At 40.4% G+C, this 23727-nt stretch overlaps 1 protein-coding gene across 4 annotated transcripts in view; it reads right to left on the reverse strand.

Annotated features, from left to right (window-relative positions):
* Positions 1–1891: 1891 nt before the first annotated feature.
* Positions 1892–23727, reverse strand: part of LOC124875569 (CDP-diacylglycerol--glycerol-3-phosphate 3-phosphatidyltransferase, mitochondrial) — a 35506-nt gene continuing 13670 nt past the window's right edge. Inside the window, exons 3-11 of one of the 4 annotated variants that reach the window (XM_047377788.1) lie at positions 21333–21410; positions 19862–19961; positions 19581–19770; positions 15870–16048; positions 13310–13506; positions 11331–11622; positions 8206–8354; positions 7978–8107; positions 2704–2840 (exon numbers count right to left, since the gene is read on the reverse strand). In XM_047377788.1, coding sequence (XP_047233744.1) covers positions 7988–8107; positions 8206–8354; positions 11331–11622; positions 13310–13506; positions 15870–16048; positions 19581–19770; positions 19862–19961; positions 21333–21410 — 1305 coding nt within the window. In that variant the 3' untranslated portion in view covers positions 2704–2840; positions 7978–7987. Of the gene's footprint in view, positions 2841–7977; positions 8108–8205; positions 8355–11330; positions 11623–13309; positions 13507–15869; positions 16049–19580; positions 19771–19861; positions 19962–21332; positions 21411–23727 lie in introns of all 4 variants that reach the window. The other 3 variants (XM_047377791.1, XM_047377790.1, XM_047377789.1) reach the window with 3 other exon arrangements.

The raw sequence follows: 23727 nt of genomic DNA on the forward strand, positions 1-23727 counted from the left end.
CTCTGCAGGATTTGGTTAGAGAGGTAACGTCAGGTTAAACTAGGTTGGCCGTAAACGTTTCTATGAGAAACTGCTTTAACTTGTTTTCACACAGGCCGGCTTTTAAACGCTCGGGTTCACCTGTTCTTACTCCTTTGGAGCCTCATTGCTGCTCTTCAAAGCTGATCCTTCATCAAAGGTGGCAGATATGGGGGTCCCAAAGAGCCCTCCACATTTACTGCTCATCTCCTAGGGTAAAGATCTGTAAAAATCCTTTAATACATTATTATTTTATTGCAGCAGGAGATTCTCACATGGAAAGATTTACAATTCCCCAACCTTTAATTTAAATACATTTATTTAGTTCATTTTTAATTGATTCCCTAACAATTCCTGTTTAAAAAAAATGGAACTAAAGCATTTTTGTTATTTATACCTTACTTTTTTACAAGTAACTGGGACTGCCAGACAAGGCTAGATAAGAACAACCATTTACAGGGAGAAACATGGTAAGGGAAGTTTTTCAAAAATGTCAAAGGTCACTGTTGGTGAACTGCAGCAAAGAGTGGCATTTTGGGGTCTCCATAACAACCATTAATTGATATCAACTTGCTGACTGTTTCTTTTAGATTTATCCAAGGAAAAAGCTTTTCTGCCCTACCACCACAAAGGTAAACATGTGGAGGTTGCTAAACTCTACTGGGATTTTAACTGGAGACATTTGCTTTGATGGGATAATGACTGAGGTTTTCACCACCATCACTGGAGGCCTTGAGCAAACACATGGAACTGGGAGCTGGTGGACCGCTTTGCAGTATACTGTAGAAACAATCATCTCATCTTGAACATGAATAAAATAAAGATGATTGTAGATTTTAAGAGAAACAGGAATAGGTCAAAAACTATTTCCATCATGGGAGAAGAAGTGGAGGTGGTGGAGGAGTATAAATACCTCTGTGTTCACCTGGACAGCAGACTGGAGTGGAGATGCAACTATGAAGCCAAGATGCTGCATATCTTCTATAAGTCTGTTGTGGAGAGTGTGATCTCTTCTACCATCATCTGCTGGGGAAGCAGCATCAGAGCCAGGGACTTAAAAAAGCTCAACAAGCTGATAAAGAAGGCTGGTTCTGTTCTGGGACTCCTCTGGAGATCATTATACAAAGAAGGTTTCTTCATAAAATGAAGGAAATTATGGAGAACCCTGAGCATCCTCTTCATGAGACTGTCCTACAACAACAGAGTGTCTTCAGTCAGAGGCTTCTTCAGATCTGCTGTAAGACGGAGCGCTACAGGAGATCCTTCCTGCCCACAGCCATCAGCATCTACAACGGCTCTTTGAAGAAACCTTCATAATATGAGCTACAACAACATTTAATTTCCCTTTGGGATTAATAAAGTATTTTTGAATTGAATAGAAAAGCACCTCATGGTCAGTGTTAGGTACAGTGGAGGATCTGGTATGCTGTGGGTCTTTCGATAACCCAAGGAACCCCGTTAATCCACAGCACCACAAATTTCTTAAATAACATCCAGGGTTTTAACAGAACTCTTACAGTGAAACTGAAACTGGGTTATCGTTGGTAGTGATGTTTTAACGGTGCTTCTCTAAACACTTCCTGGATTCTTCTCCATCTGTCGAAATCCACCAGCCTTGTGAAATGTAATAAGAGACAAGTTGCTGTCTACAGTGGAATGAAAGTAATTACAGCAGCAGTACCAATAGATTTTCTTAATATGAGATTTCTTTAATGTACTGGATTTTTCTAAACGTTTCAGGGTTAAATTAAGCTTCTAGAATAAAGTTTATTTAAGGCTTTTCATGTATTTTTATCTAGGATGCCCATTAAGCATTGCTTGGTATTCTCATCTGATGATAGTCCTGACCAGCATTGGTAAAAACATTTAAGTGTTCAACACAATCATATTGCTTTTATTTAAAACAGAAATGCAACATTTTCTCCTGGCGCAGCTAAAATAAAATTTTACTTTGATATTTGTACATTGACCACACTGGATAAATTTATTATTACATTTCAAGTTGTTAATTCTGCAAAATTTGATCCATTTTAGCCACTCTGCTCTTTATAGAGAAACAAATAGAAACCAAGTAGTGATGTTAGTAGGGTTCAACGGTCAGCAACTAAAGCAGCAAAGTCATTTAATCTGTTGAAGCTGATAGACATGTAAAATTATCAGTCACTGTATTTAAGATTTGGCATTTTAGTACCAGGGGAAAAATCATTTTTCACCAGATAATCTTTTCATCACTTTTGGTAATTTGAACCAGCAAACAATGATCTTTATAGCTTAAATTACATTTTGCACATAAAGCGTTAGATTCAACTCTTCTCCCGACAAAATGAGACAAACATTTTGAGTAACTTTAAAAAAAAAAAAAACTCAGCAGATCCTTTAATTTACAAACATAACTGTACACGTTTCTCTGGGCAAAGCTGTAAACAAGCCATGAGAGCTGTTATTAGGGCTCCTCCAGAGACTGCAGCGCTTCACCCCACCCTTCTGCTTCCCGTCAGCCTTCATTAAGTCTCACACATTAAAGTCTTTGTTTAGCTTGAACGCATGCAACACCGTTACTTGTGGAGGTATGGGAAGATGATCAGTAGCCTTCTCTGTTGGAAATGTTTCTAGTTAGGACAAATGCAGAAATCCATAGTTTATAAATGGATGAGGGGTGAAGAGCTTAGACAGGTTTTCAACATTCACCCACTTGACACTGATGAGGTGATGTCGACGCTCAGCGTGCAGATGGTGCTCGTACTGTTTCAGAGCTTCTTCTCTGCAGGACCGGGGCCGACCTTGACTCAAAACCTTCGAGTCCGTACCAAAAAAAGAATCACCTGCAGACGACAAAGAGAACTGTTCAGAGCCTTGAGTAAAGACACTGGACCGACTGGAGGAATCACTGGGTAACCATAGCTGTGAAGGAGGAAACAAGCATTTATAACGACACACTTCTTCACTTTAAGATATTTGCTGAACGACAAAGATTTATTCAAAAAGAGAAAGCAGAATAATATATATAACATGTTAGTAATTCATGAAGTTTTTTTTATTTACAATCTACTATTAAACCTAAAGATTCTTATTTTTATCCTGAAAAATCCAACGCCGAGAGAAATTGAACAAAATCGTCTTCACTTTTAAAGAAAATAGCATTTTTTAAAATGGTGTTGTCCATACCCCAATAAAAGTAAAATTATTGCTGATAAATTATATTAATGCTTAAAGGAGCATCTCATTTGCTTCAGTAATTCAACTTAAAATGTACAACCAACAGATTAACTTCACACAGAATGACATTTAAAGTTTTTATAAGAATTATAGCTATTGAAAACACAAATCAGTTTCTCACAAGATTAGGTGACAACATAAAATATTTAACACAGAAATATTATTTTACGGCCTACACAATCATGAGGAAGACTGCTGAGTTAGTTGTCCAGCAAGCAGGCGCTGACCCTCCACGAAAGGTCATTTCTAAAAACTCTGGATGTTGATAGAGTGCTACAGCATCCAAGAATATTAATGGAAAGTTGAGTAGAAGGAAAAAAAGTGTGGTATAAAGAGGTGCACAATCAACAGGAGTAACTGGATTATAGGCAAAGCCCAGTCAAGAGTTTGGAAAAATTCACCTCAGCAGTGCCACAGGCTGATCACCTCCATTAGGGCTGCACAATATCTTCCAATCACAATTAATCAGCAGTAATTTAGCCAGCTGAGCAAAGACTCAGAGCAGCAGATGCTCACACTGGACACAAACATTGCCCAAAAGTGCAGCCCTAACCTCCATGCCACGCCACATTGATGCAGTAATTCAAGTATAAGGAGCCCAGACCATTGTACCATGGGTATAGTTTTCAGTAATTATCTGAGAACCCAATTTAATCAAACAAAATAACAGAAATATATGTGGAATGAATGCATTAGAAATGTCCTCCTTGAATATCACCATTCCCCCACTAGAGGGCAGTCTCAAACAAAGACCTGAGTGGATGTCCCTGCTTTTGAACTGAGTTGAACCAAAGAAGCTGTTGTCACTAGATCCGACAATAGACAAACTGAGCGGCTGATAAGATCTCTTCACCCCGTTCATAGGCGAGGCCTTTGTTGGAGGCACCTTTTGTTTTGCCTTTTTTCAGGAAAATGAAAGTAATAGAGCAGATACTGGAAGTGAAGTCGATCACAGCGCCAGAAGGAAACAAAGGGGAAAAAGTAACCCTCTTCAAACGCCAGCTGAACAAAAAAGAAAAACTTTTTCAGGAGATGCCAGGGAGAGAAAGCATGTACCAGAAACATAAAAGGAAAACTGCACCTCAAGAAAACATGGCAATAAAAACCAATAACTAGGTTGTATTTATTGTGGTAAATGTTTGAACTGTTTAAATTCAATGGTAGAAACTTAATTTTTCTCGTGAAGGAGCTGGAAACATGGCTGTGGTTTCTGGTAAGAGCTCAAAGACCCGCACTTCTCTGAACTGCCTGCAGATATTAAATGAAACTGCAGACAAGAGGTCATAATGTAATTCAGAAACACTCCGATTCGCATATCTTCTCACATAAATCATGTTAACATCCAAAAAACTATTTATCAGCAGCTGGAGGAATTCCAATAAACAGCATGAAACTTTTACACTTCACTGAACCTGAAACGGCCTTTTTAAACTGGACCACAACTGATAATTTTAGGGAGAGGGTTTCATGACATTCATCACTTCTGACGTCAGGATTGAATTATATCGGAGAGAAATTTATGACTTGATTCAGTTTCATGACGTTTTTATGAAAGCTTGGAACTATTTTGGTTTTTAAGTGTCCTTGTATTGTACACAATAAAATATTTGTTTTAAGAGACTCACAAATGATAAAACATGAGACATTTAATAATGGGCTACACCCAACTGTGTTGGAAAGTTGTAAAGATTAGTCCAAATGTTCAATTTTCCCAATCCTGTTTCGCATTTACAGTATATAGAAAAGTATTTACACCTCTGATGAAGTGCAAGGTCTTTGTGATGTAAAAACACCAGAGATAAATAATTTCAGAACTTTTTCCAACTTTTAATGTGAGCTAGAATCAGTACAACTCGGCTGAAAAACAATTATGAGGGGAAAAAGTTTAATCAAGTAAAATAATGCGGTTGTTTACATGTGCACACACTTAAACTGATACTTTGTTGCGAAAATGCTCCACATGTGCCAGATTCCGAGGGTGATTCCTGCACACAGACCTCTACATATCACCCAGCAGATTTTCAGCCGGGTTTAAACCAATATCAAAACTTTAATCTTCTTCTGGTGAAGTTCTTTTCTTTTCTTTGGAAATATGACTTGAATTATCGTGCAGAAAGAGTCCGTTTCTCTTCTTGTTTCCCGCAGGAGCCTGATGTTTTTGTGCCAACACTGACTGGAACGGGTCACAATTCCCTCCACCTTGCCCTGGAAATTGTTTTTTAACCTCCTGAAACCTTTTGACACAGATTCTTACCTGACGCTTTGGAAGCTCTCTGCAGACCATGGCTTTTGCCGTGAGATCCGACTGAGAAATCATCAGAAAAAGCCCACCCAGTTATAGGAGGGTATGCACTTATGAAACCTTATTCAAGTTTCTTATTTTTATCCTTGTAGAAGATTTGTTTTTCAATTGAACTGCACAGGTTAAAAGTCATATTGAAAGGTTGAAAAAGTTCTGAAATGATTTATTGTGGTCTATTTTTTACATTATATAAACGTACCATTTAAAAAGAGGTGTATCCACTTTTTATATCTGCTTTATAACTACTTTATAATAAAACTTCACCTTATGTCAGACAAAAAGCAGATATCCTCTATTAATAGCTGATTTGTGACTTGTTTACATTTCTTGCACTGAGTCGAACACAAATCGAACTCGTTCTTGCAGTTTTCCAGTATTAGGCCTATTTACAGTCATTACAGTGTGAGATTCTGTGCGTTCGTGTTTGTTACGCTTCAGGGCAGAAAGATGATCTATTTTAAAACTGTTTCCTTCTGGCAGTTGATGACTCAGATTTATATTTTTTTTCTCCTGGCAGTGTTCAGGTAGTGATAAGACACCACCCATTTACGGTCAGTTTCCAGCCTGCGAAACACTTCCTGTTCTGAGAAATTGACCGGCTCTCTCTCTCACTCTGCAGCTGACGGGTTTTCCTTCAGCTGGAGCGTCAGGTGAGGAGAGGAGAAATGCTGAGCTTCAATAGACACAGCAGAACCTCTCTGTTTGCTCCTAATGAACCCACTAAGTTCACCTCACAGAGTCCTGACAGGACTTACAGACCAAAGTGTCAAATTATCACCATAACGCCACGCTGATTCACTTTATGACGTCGGTGAATCAGCAGACTCCCTGTCCCCGCTATCCGTGTGCTGATTCTGGGAAGAGAAGGATGGGACCTGGGATTTGGGAATCACCACAATGACTGCAGGCATTTCAAAGAACCCACAGTCTGTTTTACTGTATGTGTCAGTGGTAACTCCACAAAATGTTGAGGGATGCATTCTGTCTACACTGCAGAAATGGACAATTTGAGCAAAAACAATGAAGAAAAAGCTCAAAAAAAAAAAAAAAAAAAAAAAGGCACTGAAAAATTCTGGAATATTAAAGCACAGTTCATTTATTTTAGTAATTCATTTCAAAAAGTGAAATTATTTGTTAGTTGCAGCTAACAGAAAACCAAAATTAAATTAGCCATATTGCATAATACCAATTGAAAGCATTTATAATTCAGAAGTGTTATGGGTGCAAAGGGTCCAAATCTGACTTTTAGATACGTTTAAAGGTCCAGAATAATTTGCAATGAGCAACACACCAGAAGTAGATGCACATCTAAAAGCTGCAGGACTTTGAGGACAGGAGTTTGACACCCCTGGTAATAGTTGTCTTTAAATGACAGATTATAGGAAAATCCCAGATTTGCTATATCTACTGCACAAATGACCTAATTTTAAAAATGTCCAGGTTTCGATATGACCAACTCCACAATTCCCTTCACCTTTCCTGCACCATTGACTAGGTCAGGAATGACTTGATGTTGTCCCAAACTTTGGGAATGACTAGTCTTGAAGACTGGCGACTTGACAGTTATCCAGCAGGCGGTCATTGATGCCCTCCACAAGAAGGATAAACAACAAAAGGTCATTTGTTTTAGGAACCTGGCTGCTCACAGACAGGGGCTAAGACAATAATGGAAAGTTGAGTGGAAGGAAAAACTGTTTTACAAAAAAGATGCACAAGCAACAGGGATAACTGCAGTCCGGTTAGCAAGGGTCTCAAACTCCAGTACTCTGGGACTGGTGTCCTGCACCTTTTAGATGTGTATCTACTTCAACACACATAACCAAACTATGCGCCATCAGCAGGACTCTTTGATGCCATGCTAATACGGCAATTCAGTCATTTGATTCAGTTGGACTGGAGCAGAGATGTATCGAGACGTTGTTGAACAACGGCCATCAAACACTAGAGTTTGAGACTTTTTGTTGAGACGATTGTGAAGCGAAGTCCATTCAAGAGTTTGGAAGAGATTCACCTCCGCAGTTCAGCATGCTGATCTCCTCCATGCCACACCGCATTGATGCAGTAACTCATGCAAACAACCTTAACCAAGTATGAAAGCATATACTACAGTATGAGGACATACTTTTCAGTAGGATGATATTTTTGTACTAAAATGCTTGTAGTTATAGCTGAATGTAGATTTGATCTCTTGTCCTAAGATGATTTCTTGTTAGCTGGTGCTGTTTTAGAAATACGCTTTTATTGTGAAATACCTACTCAACTGTGCCAGAACAGCAACTTTTCTTTTCTTTTTGAATGTGACCTACCAGGAGAACCCTTTATTTAAACTGTTTTATACTTTCAAGCACTTACAGTTTGTATTTGTTGGCAACTAGAGAGAGATATTTAATAATCTATAAGGTAGGTGTGTTTAATAAGGAAGTGCATGTTTTAGTTTGAACCTGTTGGATCTCAGAAGAAGTTCTTGATGAGAGGAGTGACCAGTTTGACCCACAGCTTGACATAGCGGTCGGGCTGCTGGAATGTGGAGTCGGACACCTCCGTGGAGCGCCGGTACAACATCTCCTGCTCCTGCCAGGTCAGAACACAGGTGTGCTTGTTGAGTGTTGTGTTACACACCATTCATCACGGTGTCTGTGGTTTGGAGGAGAGTAAAACAACGAGCAGACCTCCTGCAGCTGGCTCTGAAGCGCCTCGTTCTCCGTCACTATGGCGATCTGGGCCTCCAGGTCACGGTGAACCGAGCGGTAGCCGAAATTAGGGGAGCCAATAAGAGTGAGGCAAGGCCTGCCCTGTCCCTGGAGGTAATACCACAGACCTGTGAAGAAGATGATGGTGGGAGGGGGAATCAGTGAGAAGGTAATGCTTCGGAGAGCCGGTTTCAGCAGACGGAAACCACAACTAAAAGAAAGCACATGTAGAAATCCCCAGCGTTGATCCAAAACCTCAAAGTATGAGAGAGTGAGTGTGCATCCTTATCCTGAGGCTACAGCAGAGTGAGTGTACAAGATTCCCGTCTTAACCTACATACCATCAGAACCACAAGAAAACCAGCGGAGCCCATCATTCTTAATGGGCCGCTTCATATAAAAAACGGTTCATCTACAATCGTTGCGCAACAATACAGATGAAGAAATCTATTGTTTCTGTTGTTTTTTTTTTGGCATTAACACACAAAATGAACTTCAAATAAATCATCCAGAGCTGTTAGAGTAAAATCTCATTTCACATAATTACCAGCAAGCTGTGACAGCGTATGATCAGTCTCATTTAACGGCGTCCACACGCCCGCATTAATCATAAACAGTGACCTACTTCGTCTCAAAAGGCTCTGCTGCCAAGGAAAAATAAAAGCAGAGAGCAAGGTGGAGGTCCTGAATAATGGATTCATACCAAAAACAACCTTTGTAATTCTGCACGTTCTCCAGGGAACTATTACAATACGGAGAGCGGGGAAACGGCTCCGGGTTAAGAGCAGAAAAGAAGTCGACTCCGTCGTTCCCCTAACAAGAGCAGCTGACGGCCAACAGATGGTAAAGTATTGCACACAGAAGAGAAAATGCTGCTAACAGAGGAGAAAATGTACAATGTCCTCCACACTAACTGGTAGAGCCTTAAAATAATCAAATAAAGTCTACTACTATAACATTTCCCAAGACTTACGGAGATGGGTGTAGAAGAATGTAGATTTACTGTCTGGTGAACCATTTCTGTGCTGATCTGGCCATATGTCCTGCTAAAAGACCCGATGACCCAATTAAAGTTTCAACACAGAGGCCACCAGCCTTTATTTCAAATGCCCTGCTATTTCAAAGAGTGGATGACGTCATGCTCGTTTCCAGGGCATTTAAAGAAAAACTGGCTCACAGCATCACGCATCCTCCACCGTAGTTCATAGAGTGGCTGAGGTATTTTTCCACGTCATAACCCATCATAATCCACCTGGATTGCTTATGAAAAGCTTAGTCTCATCTGACCTTGTGTTTTCCTGTCTTTCCCGTTTTTAAGATTTGGCGAAGTGAAGCGGGCCTTTGTGTAAGGACATTTTTATTCCGGAGGGGAATCAAATGTCATTGATTACATCTTAGAAGTTGCTAGACACAAGAAGTTTTAAAAAAATGCTTCATTTACGTTTATTTTCCAGGCGATGTTAGGAGAGTCAACGATGTTTTTTTTCCCAAACTTTTCAGGGGTTCTAAAATAAAAGACTAATATTGTAACAACATTTGTGCCAGTCTATGTTAAATTTAGGATCTATATGAATTATGATAAACAAGGTAACCTATACTTACTTTACTCATAAGTAAAAAATAACTTTGGGGTTTTTTAGCTCTGGCTTTTGCACCTAACTGACAATAATCAGTTTTTACACAGTAACTTGGAAAGTAAGCATCTCAAAAGGTTGTTAACATATTTTAGCCGACTACTGAAATTTGGGTTTTCCCCAAGCTAGATCATGTTAAAAGCACACTCTCCTCAAGCAGCTGGTAGTGGATAAAGTAACACGAACGCTTTTATTCCGATTCCCTAAACAAACAAAACGCTAGTTTCATGAGCAGGTTTCTATTGCTTTTTATCATTTTTCCACAGTGTTAATAAACCGTAATTCCTTAGCCAGAACTTCAACACACACAACCAAGAGTACTATCAGTACAATACAAAGAAATAGTAAAAAATAAATAAAAATCGATTCAATTCAATAAACGGAAAACAAAAACATCAAAGGTCAATGGGGAAGCAAAAAACGTATAAATTTAGGATGTAAGTAAATTATATTTAAGACCTATAATGGAGAATCTGGACATATTTAAGGAATACAATTTACATAAATCCATTTAAAATTGTATTCAACTACATTTTAAGCCAGTGGAACTGTTATCAGATTGATTTCACATGAATCCTTTCTGTTGGTGATTTAACCTTCAAAAAGTGAGCTGACTTTTTACATTTTCTTCAAGATAAAAAGGAAATCCTCCCTGATGAAGGCTCTTTTTATGAGAAGCTAGCTTTGTCCATGTTTTATGGCCTTGTTTCAGTTTGAGTTGATAAAGTATACTTGGAAATTAAAAGAACTACCTGATAAAACAGAGTAATATCAGTAGTTCAAGTTCTAATAATTACTCTGTCTATCAGGGGGTTCTGACAACACACATTTCCTGGAGTTCTTGGAAACTGCAGTCATGTGTACGCTCACCTATGGCAACCAGAGGGAAGTACAGAAAAATGAAATAAGTTCATACCTCAGTCTTTTTTAGAGCACAAATCTGGGCTTTAATGGAAAAGAACTAAGAAAAGAGACTTTTTCTTCTCTGTTTGAGCCTAACCATGTAGGGGAAACTGCAAGGTTCTCTGATCACATGACACCAAAATTTAACTTTCTGGTCTACAGGCAAAATATTATGCTTGAAGGAAAATCAACTTGCTGAACACCCCGTCCTCATGGTGAATCACGGTGGTGGCGTCATCATGATGTGGGGATGCTTTTCTTTAGTAGGAACAGGAAAGTTGGTCAGATATGATGCAAAGATGGATGGAGCTAAATACAGGGTAATTACCAGAAGAAAAGCTGCTAGAGGCTGCAAAAGAACAATGAGCCTTAACATGCATCCTGAGCTACCATGGAAGGGTTTGGATCAACACATGTTAATGTGTTAAAATGGTCCAGACCTAAATCTAGTTACAAATCTGTGGAAGACTGATGTTCTGGGATACTCTCCATCCAATCTGACTAAGGTTGAGCTATTTTGAGGCCTCAGATCAACTTCTAAACCTGCCATTGTGTGGCTTCACCAACCTTTAGCATGAAATGTCCACTGTGGCCTGTGGTACTCGTGCAGATGCACCCTCTCCTGCTGGCCCAGCTGGCACACTTGGTTGTAAAACTGCCTGGCGATGTGGATGTAAGCTGCAGGAATCGCTCCAGCGACGCCTTTGGCCCCAAAGAACCCGTTGACCTCAGGGGAGGCGGTCAGGATGCGGTAGCTGGCTCCGGTCCCAAGCACCAGCCGCATGTAAGCCCGGGTCAGGTTAAAGTAACCTGATGTTAGATACACAGTGGAGTCCGGCCCGGCGTCTGTCAGCAGGCGCTGGAATGCCCGGGAGAAGCAGAAGGTGATGACAGACGAGTTACAAACACGGTTTCTTTCATCTTTTTCTCCTAATTTGCAAGAACCGGCTGTGCAAATACACTGCTCAAAAAAATAAAGGGAACACACAAAATAACACATCCTAGATCTGAATCAATGAAATATTCTCATTGAATACTTTGTTCTGTACAAAGTTGAATGTGCTGACAACAAAATCACACAAACATCATCAATGGAAATCAAATTTATTAACCAATGGAGGCCTGGATTCGGAGTCACACATAAAATTAAAGTGGAAAAACACACTACAGGCTGATCCAACTTTGATGTAATGTCCTTAAAACAAGTCAAAATGAGGCTCAGTATTGTGTGTGGCCTCCATGTGCCTGTATGACCTCCCTACAACGCCTGGACATGCTCCTGATGAGACGGAGGATGGTCTCCTGAGGGATCTCCTCCCAGACCTGGACTAAAGCATCCACCAACTCCTGGACAGTCTGTGGTGCAACATGACGTTGGTGGATGGAGCGAGACATGAAGTCCCAGATGTGCTCAATCTGATTCAGGTCTGAGGAACGGGCGGGCCAGTCCATAGCTTCAATGTCTTCATCTTGCAGGAACTGCTGACACACTCCAGCCACATGAGGTCTAGCATTGTCCTGCATTAGGAGGAACCCAGGGCCAACCACACCAGCATATGGTCTCACAAGGGGTCTGAGAATCTCATCTTGGTACCTAATGGCAGTCAGACTACCTCTGGCGAGCACAAGAAATGCCACCCCACACCATTACTGACCCACTGCCAAACCGGTCATGCTGAAGGACGTTGCAGGCAGCAGATCGCTCTCCACGGTGTCTCCAGACTCTGTCACGTCTGTCACATGTGTTCAGTGTGAACCTGCTTTCATCTGTAAAGAGCACAGGGCGCCAGTGATGAATTTGCCAATCCTGGTGTTCTCTGGCAAATGCCAAGCGTCCTGCACGGTGTTGGGCTGTGAGCACAACCCCCATTTGTGGACGTCGGGCCCTCATACCATCCTCATGGAGTCGGTTTCTAACCGTTTGTGCAGACACATGCACATTTGTGGCCTGCTGGAGGTCATTTTGCAGGGCTCTGGCGGTGCTCCTCCTGTTCCTCCTTGCACAAAGGTGGAGGTAGCGGTCCTGGTGCTGGGTTGTTGCCCTCCTACGGTCTCCTCCACGTCTCCTGGTGTACTGGCCTGTCTCCTGGTAGCACCTCCAGGCTCTGGACACTACACTGACAGACACAACAAACCTTCTTGCCACAGCTTGCATTGATGTGCCATCCTGGATGAGCTGCACTACCTGAGCCACTTGTGTGGGTTGTAGAGTCCGTCTCATGCTACCACGAGTGTGAAAGCACCACCAACATTCAAAAGTGACCAAAACATCAGCCAGAAAGCATAGGTACTGAGAAGTGGTCTGTAGTCCCCACCTGCAGAACCACTCCTTTATTGAGTGTCTTGCTAATCGCCAAAGATTTCCCCCTGTTGTCTTTTCCATTTACACAACATGTGAAATTGATTGTCAATCAGTGTTGCTTCCTAAGTGGACAGTTTGATTTCACAGACGTTTGAGTTACTTGGAGTTATATTGTGTTGTTTAAGTGTTCCCTTTATTTTTTTGAGCAGTGTATATAAACCAGAACCAGCCAGAAAAGGCTCACCTGTGTGACCTGCTCATCCACCTGGATGCCCAGAGGTTTCATCTGCACCAGGGGGAACACCCAGGTGTCCTCCTCACCCTCGCTCATGCCCTCTTCTCCCTTGGAGTGTTGCTGCAGCAGCTGCCGTCTCGCGCGGGCCGAGCTGACGACCTCCATAATGCGCTTCCTCGCCACTGCCGAGAATTCTTGCCGATTTCCTGGTCGCCATGGAAACAGATTGAGCGAGGTGAAGAGGGAGAAAGTGTCGGAACGACCTCGGTGTCACAGTTTTCTGGTCATGAGTATGTCACATATGTTGCAGAACAATCATCCAGTTTTCAGCTGAGAATGCGACGGTGGTGTTATGTTCAAACAATAGAAACCCAGCAGCTTGCGAAAGCATTCTGACATGTATTTGTTTTCAGCCCCTTTACTCTAATAAAATACAGTGCAACAAACCGCCTTTAAAACTCTAATTTGTAAGTAGAGTTCACGTTTGCAATTAACCTCAGTAGAAAAACAGCTGGAAAGTTCTGTAAAGGCCTCAGAGGTGTGTTAGATAACTTAAAATAACAAGTAGCACCAAGAAGACCAAAGATCATAGGTCAGGCATACATTTTTGGAGAAGTTTGAAGCAGAGTTATCTTATAAAACAACATGCCAAGATTTGAACATCTTGCCAAGAACTGTTCAACCCATCATTTACAAATGGAGGGAGTATGGCACAATGGGCAAGAAGATCATTAAGCAAGTAGGGAGCATGACAAATATGTTTAAGATGATGCTCTGGTCTAATGAGAGCAAAACGCTGCGTATGGTGGAAAACTGACGTACATCACCCTGAACACACCATCCCTATAGTGACACATGGTGGTGGCAGCATCATGCTGTGATGTCGCTTTTCTTCAGCAGGAAACGTGAAGCTGGTCAGAGCTCATAAGAGGATAGATGAAGCTAAACACAACAGGGTAATTCTGGAAGAAGATTTGTTAGTGGCTGCAGAAGACCCGAGACTGGGGTCAAGGTTTACAAGGTTGCATGCCGCACCTTTCAGAATTTTCATTTGTAAACTAGTTTCCTGTCCACGTATAATTTTCCTTCCACTTCAGAATTACGTGCTGCTTTGTCTATCGAACATCCCAATGAAACACACTCGGCTTTGTGGTTGTAACATGACAAAACACGAGGGGTGGGAAAACTTTTGTAAGGGAATGTTTTTTATTGGTTTATATGTGGCCTTTAAGGTTATTCAAAACTACCGAGTTAATTCACCAAATGGTTTTTGTTTTCTTTTGCAGATTCTTATCTTTTCAGGTACACGGTCTTAACTGCAGCACCCAGTGCAGTCCTCTTTTTGCCCTTTTGTGGGAATTTTTATCTCCTCAGAGCTGCTATTTTTTGCTGCACTTCGAGCTCCTTAAATCACATCTTTTCTGTTTTACTTTCACTGTGCTGGAGTTGGGACAAAAAACCCCAACCACAGTGCCGATTGGGCAATCCAAGAAAACTTTCAGGTTAATCAACCAACATCAGGCACTCTGATGCACTTTTTAGGGCTAAATAAAAATCTGATGAAAGTTAGGAAAAAAAAAACATTGATCCCTGAAAGAGGATACATTTGTAATTCCTTCTGCTGGGGTTTAACCTACCTCAACCAAAAAACCTGCAGCACATTTTGCCTTTTTAATGTGTTCTATCTAGCCTTTGAAAAAAGAATCATAATCAGTAAAAGTCAGTATTGGCAGGTTAGATCTCAAAGAAAACTGCAAATCGGTATCAGCCAGAAAATGCCTGATCGGTGCTCGAGTGATCTAGTACTGTAACTCTTTGGATGGAAAAAAACCTAAATTGTCAACAACAACAAAAAACCCTGAGCAAAAATGACATCGGTGAGATAAACTTGTTCCACACATAAACTGTTTATGGTAACAGCTTGTTTGGATATGACATAAAAGTGGAGAAACGTTGCATGTGAGTCAGCTCATCATGCTGAAACCTCCCCCAAAAAGTAAGTATGAAGGCGTGTTTGGTGATTTGTTTGAATGAGTAATCTTTAGTCTCCATGCTGTCTGCTGCTGCTGTGCATCAGGACTCATCATTGTTTGTAATTCATTACAAATCTTCCAAGTCATCCAGTACAAATTAGTCTCACTGGAATATTACCAGCTTCTGTGTGTGCGTGTATATATCAGTTCCCACTACTGTTCATATCTTCTTCCAGCAACACTGTGACAGCACATCTCTATTCCTGGTGTCCGTTTCTGCAGCCTAATCCTGCAGACATGATGTCATTCATTCTTTAAACTAACATCCTGGCAGGCTACTCTCCAGTTACGGACAAGCTCTATGAGAGTGTATGTGAATAGAAATCTGACAATTTCACATCCGGCTGCGTGGCTGACAAACCGCAAGAGCTCTCTCTGTCCTCCTCGCTGACCAGCATCTCTTCGCCTGTCTAAGCTTTCAAGCTCCATTAGCCAAATCCGTCAGCAGCCGGTGCCGAACGCCGGGCCTCAGCTGAGCTCAAAGTGTCACGCGTTGTCAAAACAGTGTGCATCTGTGAGCGTGTCCGGTTTCTAACCTTTGTACGGGTGTACCATGCCCTCCAGCATGGTGACCGAGTTGTCTGGCTGAAGCTGCAGGGAGATGTCTCCCACGGCCTCCGCCAGGTTGGAGAAGAAGTCCGCCACCTCCCCGCAGTTCTCCAGGAGCACGTAGCGGTCCTGCCTGTTGGTGAAGTACGAGTCGCTCAGGTTGGCCCTGAAAAAAACAAAAAAAAACAGGATGACTCATGAAAGGATATTTTTTGTGTATTTTTCTTCTTTCCTGCTTGATGTTAATAAATAAAGTGGACATGGGTTGGTTACCGGTACCAAGACTACCGGTACTGCAAATGTTTTCCGTCATATTGTCCTTTTAGTTAGAGGCCAGACAAAGTGCTGGAGAGACCAGCATTTTCTCTGTCTGTATGGAGCACCCACTTGTTGCTGTACAGTGCTAGTCAGCTGGCTGAAAAAGGCTACTAAGCTTTACCCATACTGAAATGTCAAATCTGCATTTGGAAATGTTTCCGGTCTCAAGATGTTTTATATACAAGCAATTAGATCCTGATTTACATTTTTCTACCAAGTAGAAATATCATCATACCATGAGATTGTCGTATTTGTAATCAAAATAATCACCGCGAGAATCTCAGACCAGCCTATGCTTAGTGTAAAATGTGGGTTTTAGCTCACCAGCAACTCAAATTGTCAAATGAATTCTGGGCTTTGAATGGACCACTGAAACAAGATGATTATTTTCTTTTTCAATCATTTCGTTGTAGATTTGCTGATACTTTTGGGATAATTGTCCTGTTGATAAACTACCTGGCAACTAAGTTGTTCTGTGGCTGCAAAGCAAGCCTAAATCATGAGTCGTCCCCCACCGTGCATCAGTTTGTATGAGGTGGTTGTGCTGGTAGTGCAGTGCATCATGGTTCAACTTTTAAATCATTCTCATTTGTCAACGGTTATTGTTTTCATTTAAGCTATGCATTCATGTTCTTTTTACAGAAAGCTTTCCAGGAAATCCTTCCAAACAAGCCTGACTAGTTCCTTCCTTTCCTTACTGTACTATCATTAACTTTAGCATTTAAACATCACAAAGCATTTCTGGGACATGAGTGACACACTGAAATTTATTATGCACATTCCTGCACCTAATTTAGCCCTGGAGGAACTCAAAGGCTATTCATTTTTCAAGGCACAGCAGCTTTCTTCACTTCAAGATTTAAATTTCATGCATCAACAACTAGATAAGACATCAAGGACTTGCACAATAAATATCAGTTACAGGTAATAGTTTAAGGTTCCCACTTTCTTTGCTTTTACTGTAAACCACATTTTATGACTTTGTTCAGTTGTTCTGCAAACAGAAAAAAAGAAGGTGTTCTCGTTTTATTTTTAAGGATTTACAATCCCATCATATAAAGAAACGTATCTGAGGAAACACCTAATGCACTCTCACAAGAAATGCTGCAAATCAAATATTAATTAAACGTCTAAGCAGGTTTAGCTAAAAGTAGACCATAGTATGCTCAGAAAAGCTATGAAAACCAAAGATTTCCATGTCGGGCTCCACAGGCCTCAGGTGAAAATGTTTTATCTTAATGTTCATGACAGACCGCGGAGAAAAATAAATAAGAAATATTTTTTATAAAGAAAATAAAAATCAGACCAATAAAATCCCATTAATTCAGAGTTTTTCAGTCAGTCAGTCATTTTCTACCGTTTATTCCATAGTGGGTCACGGGGGAGCTGGTGCCTATCTCCAGCAGTCTACGGGCAAGAGGCGGGGTACACCCTGGACAGGTCGCCGGTCCATTGCAGGGCAACACACAAACAACCATGCACACACTCATTTATACACCTAAGGGAAATTTAGAGTGACCAATTTACTTAACAGGCATGTCTTTGGACTGTGGGAGGAAGCCGGAGTACCCGGTGAGAACCCACGCATGCACGGGGAGAACATGCAAACTCCTTGCAGAAAGACCTCCGGCCGGGAATTGAACCCAGGACCTTCTTGCTGCAAGGCAACATTGCTACCAACTGTGCAGTTGGATGAAATTTAAAATCTTGACCCAATTATTGTTAAAACATATTCTTTTTGACCCAATTAAACACTACTTGGGTCAAAGTGAAAAAAAAAAAAAACAACCTTCAAATGCGCATTAATAACTTTAAAATTGGACAGGGTTGAGTTTTGGGGATGTGACAGCAGACAGGAGTTGTGAGATGGGAGGGTGTGAAGGACATCAAGACTAACTGATTACATAAACAAGTTGTTCTGAGACCTAAATTATAAGCGCCCTGCTCCCTACAGCAGAAAAAACTTCATTCTCTAACATGATGTATGAGTTTGTATGAGTGAAAACCACAACACCACTGCGGGTCCCCAGCTTTAGAGCACACCCATGATTTATCATTTTCTCCACAGATATCAGAAAGTGCACTGAAAACATTTCCAAGCAGTGGAAACACCTGCTCGGTGCTTTGAATAAATGCACACTGATCAGGAGGATATACGCCTCAGCTGTAGCTTCCTTTAAAAGGGCCATATATCATATTTTAGAGGCATCTAAAATCTGCTTTCCATTGGTTTTCAAAGCAGATATGTAATTTTCCGACACAAACAGCTTTGCCTATGGAAAACAAGGAAGGCACTACCACGTATTGATGATTACGTAGCATTTGTAACCACACCATTATACTGCTTTAAACAGAAAATTGAAAAACAAAATCCTGACAGGAATATGTCAAATGAAAGTGTGGCCACTCTTTGGCAATTGAGGCAAAGGACAGCGTGAGCACTTTACACAAGAGATGTGGGTAAGCTATATTAATGTAAGTAAACAGCTGAAGAAGGCAAATTTCTCCAAATCCTCCAAAAATGATCTCCTAGTTAAAAACACTTTTTGCTCCAGAATTATGAAACAACTGGAAGAAGGGGAGGAATAGTTGATCGTTGAGCAACAGATACATCATCATACATCAGTTCCCACTACTATTCATATCTTCTTCCAACAACACTGTGACAACAATGCAACAACGAGGTTTTTCCTGGATGATAGATTTCCAACGAGGAAAAACCTCGTTGTTGCATTTCTTCTGAAAAGTCTAAGAAAGTTTGGAAGTTTTTGAGTTTTGCATTTTCCAGGTTTGGACAAGTATTCCACACCTCGGTCATGCCACCGAGTCAATAAATGACACTAGCCAAGTTGGCAGCTAAACAACAGAGGTAACCATCGATGTGTTTCAGGAACATAGGAGTTTTTCAGTTTAGCAAATGTGTGGTTTGCATTATAAAAATCCTTGAACAACTGAACTCCAAATGTTCCTTGAGCATGATAATCAGCTGCAGCTTTTTTTTTTTCCTCAGCGTCTGAGCCAAATGAAGAAGGGAGTATCAGTATTTTAACTTTCTGGAGTGCTGTCAAACACCCATGCCCATCAGAGAAACAATCCAGGACAAACCAGAACCCAACAATTAGGTCTACTAATACTCTTCCAGAAGTTTCGTTTCTTGATACAATTTTGTCACAAGTGGTCATTCTACCACAGGATGGTTGCCGGTGCTCTCAGAAAAATATTTCTCCTGACTTTCTTCTCCTCACTGGATAAACTCAACGTAAATCCTCACTCTAAGATCTCACATTGAAGCTGGAGACTTTGCCATCACTACTTTTGCTTTGGGTGGTTTTGAGGCCCTACTTCAGCTTTCCAGTGCCCTTGAATTAAAGTCTACACACCCGCTGATGATAATGCTGTCGTCAAACAGGTAAACTTTGATGTGCTGGACCCCAATGGTCTCGTTGAAGCGCTGCGGCACCAGAAGTCGCAGCAGGCCTCTCAGGTCCGGAGTGTGGTACAAAGATACCCGCATTTGAGAAGCGAAGCGCTGCAGCAGAGGCAGCAACATGGTCCTTGAGTTAATCTGACCTGCACATGAAACACAGTGACACCGACAGTGAAGATAACAAGCACTGAGATCTGGGCTAAACAATTGCAGAGAGGTCTAATGGAGACCAACCTCTTGATCCGCGCGTGTAGTCCAGTAGTACGGAGACTTTGAGGTCAGGAGAGCGACTGTTTTCCTTTGAATGTTGAAGAGCTTCCTCCATGCAGTCCACCTTAATGGGAGACAGATATATAATATGTTATTGAAGGAGTAACTATGTGTAGTTTATATAAATCCATAAAAACTCCTAGTATATTACCAGTCAAAACATTTGGTTGAGTTGTGCTAATAGCAACAAAAAAGCCTGTTTCTTCCTGCAAAGCTGGCCAAACATTTCCGCTGAATTTTGTCCATTTCAAACATGCTACATGACTTAAGATAGAAATTGCTTAACAAACCAGCTTTAGCTGTTTTTCATCCAAGAATACTTATTAAAAAGATTTCAACAGCTTTATTAATCTGTTAAAATCAAAAGATATATCAAACACATGCAAGTGCCTCAGTTCTTTTTTTATTTGTTCAAATGTGGAAATGTGCAAGTATAAACTGAAAATAATGAGTCTAATGTACTTTGCTCAGTGAGAGAAGGCATAAAAACATTTAGGAGATGATAAATGATTATTATTATTATAAGTTATAAAGTCCTTGTATATTTTTTCTACTTCTCTCACTTCCTGGTCAGGCTCTTTCATGTGCATCCTTGCGCAAAACAAAAACTAATTACTCTCACGTAAAGTGTATTAAGCAAACCATACAATTGGTCTTTTACAAGATATGCACCTCTTGCTTGCTATTAACTGATTACTGTCATTTCTGGCCCCACCACTTAAGTAAATACACAGTTCAGGTGTGACTGTGGGTATTAGCTTAAGGGCCGTTGTGTTCCTGCATCCAGGTTTTCCACTAAAATAACTCCTGCAGTTTGCATTCTTCATTCCTAACCACAGACGGTGCCTGAACCTTCTCATTGGATTGAATTTTGTTTGTTTCATCCATTTTTATAGCAAACCCAAACTTAAAAAGCAAACATGAAACAGCCTCAGTGCATGTTACTGACTCACATTTCTAGTAATCCATCATCCTGTAGAGCTACATAGTTCAGCAGCTGATCTCAGTGCTTTTAACTCTGATTGAACATTTTGGCCTCTCTGTACCTCTCCATTACTGGTCATTAAAAAAAAACACAAAAAATCCCCACAAAAACAGCTGAATGTGAGCACCGGTCCATACTGTGGTTTGCTTTTTTTTTCGTGCTGTTATGCTAGGCTTTCCAAGCATGAAAAATAGCAAGCCCTCACACGCCAGTGCTGCTCTCTCATACCCATAAACCCTTGCATTTTGGGGTCATTCCTTGTAGTTCTGGCCTGCACTGTGCTTCTCATTCTTAGGAAAACACTTTGCGGTCTTCTTGGAGGAGAAGTCTGACTCATATTTTCTGGCATCTCTGACCAGTCATTTGGCTTGCTCCTGTGCTATTATGGCTTTGTTCTCACCTGCCCTGAACTAAAGAAGCATATTAAAGAAACAAAATGTTTGCCCTCACCAGTTCCTGCTCTAGCTGTCCTGTTCCCAGATACAAGGAAGCCATCACCACTCGCCTCTGTGCAGTTCTGATGCGGGCCTTAAGGGAAAAGAGACGCAAATAATTTAGTGAATGAGGATGTAATGTATGCAAATTTCAGGATTCTGGTAAGCAATGTGTAATATAACAACATGAAAGCCTTTCAGAACACTTTCTAACAACTTTATGAGCATGGCCTGAACGTCCAATAAATAAAAGTCATTTCATAGAACCAAACTGCAAACATTCAAAACATAGAAATACATTATACGGTATATTTTATCACCAATATACATTCTGCCACAGTAGCCCAATCTAGTTTACGTTGAAAAGTTTCTCTAATTCATAAAAAAAATTTGAAAAAGGGATTTATTTGTGTTCATTTTGACAATTATGGAGACTGCCGACTTGACAGTTGTCCAGCCAACACTCACTGACAACCTCCACAAGGAGGGTAAGCCACAGCAGGTCATTACTAAAGAAACTGGCTGTTCACAGAGTGCTGTATGCAAGCATATTAGTGGAAGGTTTAGTGAAAGGAAAAAGTGTCTCATAAAAAGGTGCCACAGGGATTAATTTGGTAATCAGTCCCACAGTGTGGAAGAAGAGAAAATAGGCTACAACTGTAACATTACTTATGTTTAGCCACTCTGACTATTCACAAATTGTTGTTTTCAAGCATATTAAAAGGAACATTAGGTGGAAGAAAAAACTGTAGTAGAAAAGGTCCACCAGGACAAAGAGAAAAGAGTCTGGTCTGTCGGGTTGATTGCATTTCATTTGAAAATCAAGGTCACAGACTGTGGAGGAAAGGTGGAGCGGCAATGAATCTCAGTTGTTTGAGGTCCAGAGTATATTTTTCATAGTCAGAGATGATTTGGTCAGCCATGTCATCTGCTGCCGGTGTTCCCAGGCTTGGTACTTTATGAAGTCCAAAGTCAGTGCAACAGGAATTTTTACAAGCTTTGCTCTACTGACAAACTTCATGAAGACCCCAAAGTCATTTTCCAATAAAACCTGTTTCATGGCCACAATGCAAAAAGTACCAATACCTGCTTTAATGACCATGGTATCAATGTGCAAACTCATCTAACCTGAAGCACATAGTGAGAGTAGTGATTTCACATATTTTGCCTGGAGTTGTAGTGACTTAATTGCATTTCCTGACCCTTCTTCTGTTGTAGCCTCAGTAGATTCAATTAGATTTGAATAAGGAAGGTTCTGTTCAACAAACCTAACATGTATTTAGTTCTGAAGTAATTTTTACAAAATCACTGTTAAAATATTTGAAACCTTTAAGATGTTGTTAAAGACTCAGTGAGTTTTTATTATTTTCTTTTAATTGTGTTTTTATGGAATTGTTTTACTACTTTGTTAGTTGCGTCTGTTTACTCCAAATGATTGCACACTTTGTGTTTGTACAGCCTGATAAGGTATTATTATATTGCACTTTTTTATTGCCTGTTTTTGTTGAATCATTGTGCATAATCATCGAGCAAATACCAAAGCTAAAGTACAAGATACTTGCAAAATATAAAGCAGGGTGAAGCCAATTGTAGAACAGAAATGGACATTTTGACCCTACTGTGTCTTCATTGCAGTTTATTAAGGCACCCCGGTTGTGTTCACCTAATTTAGTAGTCAGCCATTTTATAATAGTGTTTAAAATTTGAACCATAATGGATTTTTCCCACTAGTGGTGACAAATTACCAAAATAATTTGTAACGTGATGCAGTAAACCCAATGTCAAGGTTAGTTGTGAAGTACAATATTCCAAACAAACCATATCCTAACATCAGCACACTAACGTTAGCCATTGCCAACATCCATTTAATTATTACAATTTTACAACTATTATACAAATCAGGGTGAGTAAGCTGAGAAATTATCAAGACAGAAATGTTCTGGTTTTCATAAAATAGCTCTGGAGAAAAGGGAATTATAGCTATGATTCAATACTACATCATGTCCTCGTTTGCTAATAACAGCCCATATCAGGTTAGTTTCTGTTACTGTCATATTTCCTGAAGTAGTTTATTTTTTTGGACATCATCAGACCAGTGCTTGAGATCAAGGCCTAAGCTATAGGGTAAGATAACCGTCAGTAAAAACGTATGCTTAGGTGTCTAAATTTGTAAATGTAAGATAAATAAACATGAATAAATTTAAGAGTTGTATTTGTGCCTTATTGACAACTCATACATACATGTGACATCAGATGTTTCATCTGTTAGAATACAAGTTTAGAAGTTATGAATACACCTTTGCAACACTAATAGTACGAATCACAAATTTACGAGTACAAATCATATTTACAAATTCAGACACCTATGCAAAAGTTTTTTTTGACAGTTATCTTACCTGACACTAAGCCTA

This window comes from Girardinichthys multiradiatus, chromosome 10, assembly GCF_021462225.1.
Source record: "Girardinichthys multiradiatus isolate DD_20200921_A chromosome 10, DD_fGirMul_XY1, whole genome shotgun sequence".
NCBI lineage: Eukaryota > Metazoa > Chordata > Actinopteri > Cyprinodontiformes > Goodeidae > Girardinichthys > Girardinichthys multiradiatus.